This window comes from Macadamia integrifolia, chromosome 12, assembly GCF_013358625.1.
Source record: "Macadamia integrifolia cultivar HAES 741 chromosome 12, SCU_Mint_v3, whole genome shotgun sequence".
Classification (NCBI taxonomy): Eukaryota; Viridiplantae; Streptophyta; class Magnoliopsida; order Proteales; family Proteaceae; genus Macadamia; species Macadamia integrifolia.
This window is the reverse complement of record NC_056568.1, coordinates 24,497,391-24,508,169: the sequence shown is the minus strand read 5'-3', so window position 1 is coordinate 24,508,169 and position 10,779 is coordinate 24,497,391. Positions and strand designations below refer to the sequence as shown.

The 10,779-nt window shown below is 36.2% G+C and overlaps 2 protein-coding genes across 2 annotated transcripts; both read left to right on the top strand.

The window, feature by feature from the left end:
- The first annotated feature begins 2,465 nt into the window (after positions 1-2,465).
- Positions 2,466-5,072, top strand: LOC122057355 (cytochrome P450 CYP82D47-like). The gene is made up of 2 exons (XM_042619427.1): positions 2,466-3,460; positions 4,273-5,072. The coding sequence occupies exons 1-2, from the start codon at positions 2,480-2,482 to the stop codon at positions 4,894-4,896; spliced, it is 1,605 nt and encodes a 534-aa protein (XP_042475361.1). The 5' UTR covers positions 2,466-2,479; the 3' UTR covers positions 4,897-5,072.
- Positions 5,073-9,089: 4,017 nt separating this feature from the next.
- On the top strand, positions 9,090-10,151 carry LOC122094818 (cytochrome P450 CYP82H23-like). The gene has a single exon (XM_042665413.1). The coding sequence runs from the start codon at positions 9,090-9,092 to the stop codon at positions 10,149-10,151; it is 1,062 nt and encodes a 353-aa protein (XP_042521347.1).
- Positions 10,152-10,779: the final 628 nt, after the last annotated feature.

Here is a 10,779-nt window from a genome sequence, read left to right as displayed (position 1 = left end):
GAATTGGGTAAGAAAAAATAAATGAAAATTAGAACTTAGTTACCCAAACTCAATTAATGAAACACTACATGTTATAAGAAATAAGTGTGAAACACAATTGAGATGGGAAAGACACAGTGAATTTAGAGTGGTTTTGCAACTTGACGACGTCCAATACTAAGAGATTCCACCCAGCTTGGACTTTCCACTTAACCAATAAATTTTCCATGTTATTGATCTGACCTTCACATTTGTTTTTTCCGGGCTCAACAATAACCAAGTGTTTGAGTTCATACTCTAAACCTAATTTTTTTCCTAAGCTCACCACTAACAACCCTTCCAACACTCTTCTAAAGGTAAAACGAAGAACGAAAGCTCAATAGCCCAGTGCAAGCATACAAATGAATGAACAATGATCATTTTCAACTATTTTGGGTTCTAAGACTGGATAGATATTTTCCAGCTGGAGTGCAGAAGTTAGGCAAAAAGGCTCCCAAAGTCTTTAAATAAAATCAAAGGAAGCCTAATAGACTGATATAAAATGGAGTCCTATGATTTTTCATGTGCCAATCAATTAGTGCAATTGATGGTTGACCGTCTTAGAGTTTGGCCATTGGGTTAATGAGGAGGCGCATATAGACATCAACAGGGATGGGTTTTTTGGGTTTCACAGTGGTGGAGGTGTCATTTCACTACTCTCTATGTCAAGGCGTGGGAACCGTTTGACTAAGGAGTTTTCATTATTTCCCCTATGATTAAACTAAACTACAGTTGTAAGTAAAGAGTAACCCTAAATTTGTCTGGGTATGCCTAGACGTTAATTTTATATTCCATTTTTTATTTCATTAATTTATTATATGATCTTTTAGCAGGGGGAAAAAAAAAAGAGTAACCCTAAACAACAACTTAAAAATGTCTGAAAGAAATCATCTTATTGAGAAAAATGGTTCACGAATGAGGAGGAAAAATAATCATCCTAACCCTAACATAAAAGTATATAAACATATAGAAAAATCCATGAATTATTGGAATATTGATTATAGCTAATATTGTTTTGGTGACTATTATTTTTGCATAGAGTTGAAAAATATTATTATTTAATGTGTATACTTTGTTGGACGCCATCCAAATGATTACTCTTCCGAGAAAGGTCTATTTGATTAACTCCTCTGAAGTATCAGTTACTTGAGACGCCAAGCCAAGAAAATATTGATCATTGAGCTTTAAGCAACAACGGTCAATCTTCGCCAAAAGCGTTCATTTGAAAGAAATCTTGTATTGGAGACCTTGCTATGCTCAGAAGCCAAACTTCGCCAAGAGCGTTCATTTGAAAGAAATCTTGTATTGGAGACCTTACTATGCTCAGAAGCCAAACTTCGCTTTCTTCAACGAGAGACCTACGTTTCTTGCCTTAGGATTTTCATTTATCGACTTATTTCCTAGAATACTAAGTTGTATCAATTCCTCCACGACATTGTGACCAATATTGGTTTAACAATATTTTTATCCAGACCTGGCAATAAGTGGTAACTTTGACACTTTCATAGTGGTACTACTCATTTATGATTTGATGCTCATATATAAAAATAAAAGGGTTAGGTATGCCGTCAGTATATAGTAAGCTAATGAACAATACTGATGAGGGTGCCGAATGAGGTATCATACAAGAGAGGTAGGGGATCATTTCAAAAGAAAAGAAAGAGAGATAAACACAGTAGATGCTAACTTTCTATATACTGACAACCTTTCTTCTATATTAAATTCATAATTATAAAATTGCCTTGATTCCCAAAATGGTGAGTAAATATTCTTGAGCATGTCCAAAGAGTTAACCTAGGACAATATTACATCCAATGTCCATTTCAAAGCATTGATACGGACAAGAGCTATGAGAGGTTGCCGCATTGGTTATTGAAATTTCGTCACCAAAAATAAAATAATAACAAATAAAAAAAAAAATCAAAGTGGACAATTACATTCAATGTCCATTTCATAGCATAGATATATTGACATGCTCCCTTGTATTTTCATTCTGTAGTTTCTTTTCAATTAAAAATGTTCATTTCTTTATTAGATTTTAGAGCCTCAATTTATCATTTTGACTAATTCTTTTTTTAACTAAACCTAATATGTGAACTAGAGTGTTACCAATCTCCAATTTTATTTTATTTTATTTTATTTTATTATGGTAAAAGATCTCCAAAATTTCAGTTCTATCCAATTTGTCATGTTGCATTGAGTAGCGTTGGAGTGAAAGAAAGAATATATTATTTTTTCTTTCTAAAGTCAAAAAAACGTTTTCCAAACAATTGTTTTAAATAATATTTCACACCGTTGATGGAGACATATGATGATGCCGTGATAAATTAGTAGCCCTTAATCCGTGGGCTTCCGTGGGGTCTTAATTTTTCTAAGTCGTCTGTAAGTTAAGAGTCAATAATGACTTCTTCTAATTCTCAATCATATAAATACAGGATGAGCTACCCTTAATTCTGTACTCATGCATTCACTAATCCCACACTCAGCCATGGAAGCCCTTCTTTTCCAATACCTAGCCATTGTTGCCTTCATTATCATCCTTTACAAGTATTTATGGTCAAGGCCCAAGAGCCCCCAACCCCCTGAACCATCTGGTGCTTTACCCATCATTGGCCACCTCTATATGCTGCTAAGGGGTGGAGTAACCCTTGCCCGATCACTTAGTGCCTTTGCCGACAAACATGGCCCAATTTTCACAATTCGTCTCGGCGTTAATAGAGCCTTTGCAGTGAGCAGCTTGGATCTGATCAAGGACTTCTTCACCATCCATGACAAGGCCTTTGCCACACGCCCACCAAGTGCTGCAGGCAAATACATGGGCTACAATTATGCTTTCTTTACCTTTGCCCCTCATGGCCCCTATTGGCGTGATATCAAGAAGATGGTCACCCTTGAACTCCTCTCCAAGAACCGACTTGAAAAGCTCAAGCACGTAACAGCGGCTGAGGTTAATGCATGCATCAAAGAGTTATACTCATATTGGGCTGAGGATAAGGGTGGTGCTGCTCCAGTTCCCGTGGAGATAGATCGTTGGTTCTGTCGCTTGAATTTCAATGTCATCACCAAGATGATCGCGGGGAAACGATATTTCAATACCTTTGATGATGCCAAAGACAAGAATGAAGCTCAGGAATTCGAGGAAAATATTGAGGAACTTGTAAGGTTGAGTGGGATCCTCGTCCCGTCGGATTTGGTGCCTTTCCTGGAATGGATGGATTTGGGAGGACATTTGAAAGCCATGAAATCTGTTGCTAAGAAACTTGACATTCTAATTGGGAAGTGGCTGGAAGATCATCTTCATCTTCATAAGAATAAGCAGAAACTTTCATCAGGTGATGAGGAGGCACAGGAGGACTTTATGGACCTGATGCTATCAATATTGCCCGAGAAAAAATTGATGCATGGTTATGACCGTGATACTGTCATCAAAGCAACTGTACTGGTATGTCTGAGTTAATTTGGAGTCCAGATTATATTCATGTACAAGAACCATTCTCATATACACTTGTGATCAACACATGGACTCCACTTAGTCCAGAGGCGTAGAGCTTGTTGGATCAGGTCCTCATCCCAGAACCATTCTCGTATAGTGCCTGATTTACACATGGAACCACTCAATGTGAAGAGCTATTGTAAGGAGAGAGAGAGAGAGAGAGTGGATTCCATATGTGGATCAGACACCGTACAAGAATGCATGGTTCTCTTATGAGGACTTGATCCAAGCTCAAAGACCTATGCTACTTTAGAGAATCTAAGTGGAGTTCATGTGTTGATGAGGAATTCATTTATTGTTGAAAAGTTCTCAGTAGTATTTTGGGAGTCCTCCCTTCCCCCTCGTACCAAAATTGTCTACGATGAGGTGGTGAGATGGTGAGATGGTGAGGTGTAGTGAGCATCCAACGACCGGGGTGTATGGCCGTGCCCTCCCAGTCATTGTATGCTTACTGCACCTCACTACTCGTTGCAGACAATTTCGATTCCGTCCCCTCATTAAATATTACTTGAAATATATAGGTAGTAGTTGGGTGAGCCATCAAATTACATTCAATTAATAGAAAACTCTCAAGACTTAAAAGCTACTACATCTTAATTAATTTGATGTTTGAACATGCTGGTGTGCTTCATTAATCCTGTCTCCATCTTTTAACTGCTAACTAATAGTAGTTGTCACTTATCACTGATCATTATTAGCTTACCCATCTAAAAATAGCTTCTTCATTAATTTTTGTATTTTTATTTTTTATTTTTTTGTAGACTCTTATCGTAGGTGGCACCGACACAACGTTCATAGCCTTAACATGGGCCCTAGCCTTACTCTTGAATCATCCCATAGTGTTAAAAAAAGCCCAAGATGAGTTGGATGCTTATGTTGGCAAAGATAGAAACGTGGATGAATCAGATATTAAGAACCTCGTCTACCTTCAAGCCATTGTTAAAGAGACACTACGCTTATATCCACCTGGACCTGTATTGCCACGTGAGGCCATGGAAGACTGCCAATTGGGTGAATATCATGTCCCCAAAGGCACACCTTTGTTTGTAAACGTATGGAAACTGCACCGAGACCCTAGTGTGTGGTCAGACCCTGATGAGTTCCAACCTGAAAGATTTCTCACATCCCATGCAGACGCAGACTTCAAGGCTCAACAATTCCAGTATATCCCATTCAGTGCCGGTAGGAGGCTATGCCCTGGTATCACCTTGGCCACACAGATCTTCCACTTGACACTTGCTCGTCTTCTCCATGGATTTGATATTATGACCACTTCGCATGGACCAGTGGACATGACTGAAGCTATAAGCCTCACCTTACCTAGAGCAAACCCTCTTCATGTTCTTCTCACCCCACGCTTGCCTTCTAAGCTCTATGAAAACTAGACTCGAAAGAGTTCTAATAGGAAAAAGTGAGAGTGCATCTCTTGTGATAGGGATATCGTATGGTTTGTTTTCATAAAGAATCCTATAGTAGATAGATTCCCTTGTTGTAACTTTGTTTTACTTTCTCTGTTGTATCTTAATAAGTTTATCTAAATTCTATTGTAGTCTTTCTCTCTTGTTTCAGTCTCAATTCCTATAAGACACATATTCTGAAAGTTCACTCAAATATCACTTTTTTATATTTGTATTATACTGGATCTTAAATGATTCAAAATTCTGAGAAACCGAATTTGATCATTATAAACTGAACAAAGAAAGATTCATGGGAAAATTACATGATTATCCACTTTTGGGTTTCACTTTACAAAATTACCCACAAAAAGTTTTGGTTAACAAAAATACCCAAAATTATGTTTGGGTTTACAAAACTACCCACCCAAAGTTTCAGTTAACAAAAATACCCAAAATCAGGTTTGGGTTTACAAAACTACCCAAAATAGTGATTCTTCATGGGAAAATTACTTGATTACCCACTTACGGGTTTCCCTTTACAAAATTACCCACTAAAAGTTTCAGTTAACAAAAATACCCAAAATTGAGTTTGTGTTTACAAAACTACCCACTCAAAGTTTCAGTAATAAAAAAAAAATGATTATATATTGAAGATGAAGACTCACTATTTTGGGTAGTTTTGTAAAACCAAACCCAGTTTTGGGTATTTTTGATAACCAAAACTTTTTTTGGGTAATTTTGTAAAGGGAAACCCAAAAATGGGTAATCATGTAATTTTCCTATTCTTCATCTTCCACATATAATGTGTATTTTTTTATTACTAAAACTTTGAGTGGGTAGTTTTGTAAACCCAAACTCAATTTTGGATTTTTTTGTTAACTTGAACTTTAAGTGGGTAATTTTGTAAAGGGAAACCTAATTTTTGGTATTTTTGTTAACTGAAACTTTTGATGGGTAATTTTGTAAAAAGAAACCCAAAAGTGGGTAATCATGTAATTTTCCCAAGATTCATTCACTTTCATGTCAAAATATATGGTGACAAGGGTGAACAAAAGTTCTTTGTGGCAATTAAAAAAAAAAAAATTGAGCCGTTCTAAAAATTGATACATTATTGAGGACCGTAGCAGGTGAAGGTCTTATCGAAAAGACATAAGATGCATGTTTACTTATAATCCATAATGCTTGAGCTTCACGCAATTCAATGATTCTAGAATAATTAATTTTAATAACATATTTATTCGATTTAGAGAGCAATCTATTGCATTATTATGATCTATCATATTAGTTCAAATTGCAACATGCTCATGGCTCACTCAATGAGCATAAGAAGTGACCCATAAAGTTAATCAATTATGTCAACGCATCAAGAAAGATGTACACTCTTAGGATGTTTGCGGCCAAACTTGATTGGTAGACTATCACATAAAGCTCTAAATTGCTTCAAAATTATTTGAATTTTTTTCGACCTATAAGGCTACTGAACGTTAATCTCATAATTCTAAACCACAACAATTATGAAGTTATCAATAACAAAATGAGCGATAATTAGTTAGACATCTTCAAAATTTCATGGCCAATCTGCTATAGTGGCAATCAAGCTACTCCTAATTTTTAGATTTCTCCTAGAATGTGGTAACATGCTATTGCATATCATATGTCAATTTATAATCATTCATGCATGCTATCATAATCTTAATGTATCAAATATTAGAGGTGTTGACACATCGCTAGCAAGTATAGTGTTTAGGTCCAATAAAATTTAATATCTAACACAAGAAATAAAACCATAAACTGAAAAGCCGATATAGTAAACTATATGTAAAGCCCCCATGAATTCCTTAACAAGTCATTGGTTAATAAGGGATGAGACAAAATAATTTATTGGCGAAAACAACAATAAACCCTTAATAATTAAAGAGTAATGAAACACTACATGTTAGAAGAAGTAAAGAGTAACCCTAAATTCGTTGGAAGTATGCCTAGACATTAATTATGTATTCTATTTTTCCTTTCATTGATTTTTTATATGATCTTTTAGTGGAAAAAAAAAAAAGAATAACCCTAAGCAACAAGCCAAAAATGTTTAAAAGACATCATTTTATTAAAAAAAATGGTTCATGAATGAGGAGGAAAAATAATCCCCCTAACCCTAACATGAATGTACATAAACAAATAGAAAAAATCATGAATTATCGAAATATTGATTATAGCTAATATTGTTTTGGTGACTCTATTATGTTTGCTAAGTGTTGAAGAAGGTTATTATTTAATGTGTATGCTTTGTTGGACGCCATTCAAATGATTACTCTTGTGTGAAAGATCTTTTTGATCAACTCCTCTGAAGTATCGATTACTTGAGATGCCAAGCCAAGAAAACATTGATCATTGAGCTTTAAGCAACAACTGTCAATCTCCCCCAAGAGCATTCATTTGAAAGAAATCTTGTATTGGAGACTTTACTATGCTGTGAAGCCGAACTTCTCTTTCTTCAATGAGAGTCCTAGGTTTCTAGCCTTAGGATTTTCGTTTATCGACTTATTTCCTAGAATACTAAGTCGTATCAATTCCTCCACGACATTGTGACCAATATTGGTTTAACCATATTTTTATCCAGACATGGCAATTGCAATAAGTGGTGACTTTGACATTTTCATAGTGGTACTGCTCATGTATGATTTGATGCTCCTATATAAAAACAAGAGGGATAGGTATACCATCGGCCAATAGATAGTAAGCTAACGAACAATACTAATTAGGGTACCGAATGAAGTATCATACAAGAAAGTTAGGGGATCATTTCAAAAGAAAAGAAAAAGACATAAACACAGTAGATGCTAACTTACAATATACTGACAATCTTTCATTTATATAAAATTCATAATAATTAAATTGCTTAGACTTCTTGATTGCCAAAATGATAAGCAAATATTCTTGAGCATCCAAAGAGTTAACTTACGACAATATTACATCCAATGTCCATTTCAAGCATAGATATGGACAAGAGCTATGAGAGGTTGCTGCGTGGGTTATCGAAATTTTGTCACCAAAAATAAAATAATAACAAATAAGAAAAAAAAAAATCAAAGGTGGACTATTACATTCAATGTCCATTCCATAGATAGATATGAATTGAGCAATGAGACACTACCAAATCCGCTGACCACAGATATTGCTCTCCACATAATATTTATTGAAATTTTGACATCCTCTCTCTCTCTCTCTCTCTCTCTCTCTCTCTCTCTCTCTCTCTCTCTCTCTCTCTCTCTCTCTCTAAATTCAATCTCGGTCAAAAAGAAGGCTTAAAGCTGTAGTATTTTACTTATTTATTTATTATCATTGCTATATAAACTTTTCACAATGATATAATATTATTGTTGCTATATAGATGAAGGATATCATTAATTCACATCAGAAATAATTCACCAATCAATCATGAATTGTTTTTATTTTTTTCTAATGGGACAATATACATGAAGATATTGATGAATTTTTTTGGGTAATCTCCATTTTCTTACATAAAATTTAAGAAATATTATGCAGTGGCAGTAGTACATTCAGCAAAGGTATGGATCTTTGGGAAATGACCATAATTGGCCACACAGCAAAATTTCTCAACTCAAATTCAGTTATACTCTCTCGCATGAACATATATCCTTATATTGATCACATGCTCCCTTGTATTCTCGGTCTGTACTCTGTAGTTTCTTTTCAAATAAAAAGGTTCATTTTTTCAGTAGATTTTAGAGCCTTATTTTATCATTTGACTAATTCCCTTTTAACTAAACCTAATATGTGAAGTAGAGTGCTACCAATCTCCAATTTTTATTTTTTTTTTAATAAACACCGAAAATCTCCAAAATTTCAACTCTATCCAATTTGTCGTGTTGCATTGAGTAGCGTTGGAGTGAAAGAACAAAAAATATATTTTTTCTCTCTAAAGTCGGAAAAACGCTTTCCAAAAAATTGTTTTAAATGATATTTCACACAGTTGATGGAGACACATGATAATGCCGTGATAAATTAGTAGCCCTTAATCCGCGGGCTTCCGTGGGGTCTTCATTTTTCAAAGTCGTCTGTAAGTTAAGAGTCAAAAATGACTTCTTCTAATTCTTAATCATATAAATACAGGATGAGCCACCCTTAATTCTCTACTTATGCATTCACTAATCCCACACTCAGCCATGGAAGCCTTTCTTTTCCATTTCCTAGCCATCGTTGCCTTCATGATCATCCTTCACAAATATTTAGGGAAAAGGTCAAGGCCCAAAAGCCCCCAGCCCCCTGAACCATCTGGTGCTTTACCCATCATTGGCCACCTCTATATGCTGCTAAGGGGTGGAGTAACCCTTGCCCGATCACTTAGTGCCTTTGCCGACAAACATGGCCCAATTTTCACAATTCGTCTCGGCGTTCATAGAGCCTTTGTAGTGAGCAGCTTGGATGTGATCAAGGACTTCTTCACCATCCACGACAAGGTCTTTGCCACACGCCCACCAACTGCTGCAGGCAAGTACATGGGCTACAATTATGCTTTCTTCACATTTGCCCCTCATGGCCCCTATTGGCGTGATATCAAGAAGATGGTCACCCTTGAACTCCTCTCCAAGAATCGACTTGACAAGCTCAAGCACATAACAGCGGCTGAGGTTGATAGATGCATCAAAGAGTTGTATTCATATTGGGCTGAGGATAAGGGTGGTGCTGCTCCAGTTCCGGTGGAGATAGATCGTTGGTTCTGTCGCTTGAATTTCAATGTTATCACCAAGATGATCGCAGGGAAACGATATTTCAATACCTTTGATGATGCCAAAGATAAGAATGAAGCTCAGGAATTCGAGGAAAATATTGAGGAACTTGTAAGGTTGAGTGGGATCCTCGTCCCGTCGGATTTGGTGCCTTACCTTGAATGGATGGACTTGCAAGGACATTTGAAAGCCATGAAATCTGTTGCGAAGAAACTTGACATTCTAATTGGGAAGTGGCTGGAAGTTCATCTTCATCTTGATAAGAATAAGCAGAAACTTTCATCAGGTGATGATGATGCACAGGAGGACTTTATAGACCTGATGCTATCAGTATTGCCTGAGGAAAAATTGATGCATGGTTATGACCGTGATACTGTCATCAAAGCAACTGTACTGGTATGTCTAAGTCATTTTAGAGTCAAGATCATATTCATGTACGAGAACCATACTAGCACACCTGTGATCAACACATGGACTCCACTTAGTCCAGAGGCCTAGAGCTTGTTGGATCAGGTCCTCATACCAAAACCTTTCTCTTATAGTGTCTGATCTACACATGGAATCACTCAATGTGAAGACTAGGGCCGTTTGATAATGTTTCAAGAAACATGTTTCAAGAAACGCGTTTCTGCCGTTTCTGTTTCCAGAAACAACAGAAACGGAGCAAAAAGCATTTGATAAAACTGTTTCGTTTCACTTATTTTTAGAAATAGAAATAGAAATTTTTACTTATTTTTGGTTCAAGAAAAGACCCAGGCGAAACAAGGCCGTTTCTGGAAACGACTTGTGGCAATTCTTTCACTTGTTACCATTGATTTCTAAAAACATGACTTATCAAACACCTTCAATTTTGTTTCTATTTCTAGAAACGGAAATTTATGTTTCTGCCGTTTCTTGAAACAGAAACGGCAGAAACGTTATCAAACGGGCCCCTATAGTAAGGAGAGAGAGAGAAAGAGAATTCCGTGTATGAATCAAACACCGTACGAGAATGGTTATCTTATGAGGACCTTGGCCAAGCTGAGAGACATGCTACCGAAGGGAAAGTAAGTGGTGTCTATTTGTTGACGAGGAATTCATTTATTGTTGAAAAGTCCTCAGTAGAATTTTTTTTTTGGGGGGGGGG

Excerpts from the sequence above, each read along its gene's own strand:
- LOC122057355 (XM_042619427.1), top strand. The coding sequence starts at position 2,480 with ATGCATTCACTAATCCCACACTCAGCCATGGAAGCCCTTCTTTTCCAA. Across the intron at positions 3,461-4,272 it reads TCATCAAAGCAACTGTACTG|ACTCTTATCGTAGGTGGCAC; the intron begins GTATGTCTGAGT and ends ATTTTTTTGTAG.
- LOC122094818 (XM_042665413.1), top strand. The coding sequence starts at position 9,090 with ATGGAAGCCTTTCTTTTCCATTTCCTAGCCATCGTTGCCTTCATGATC.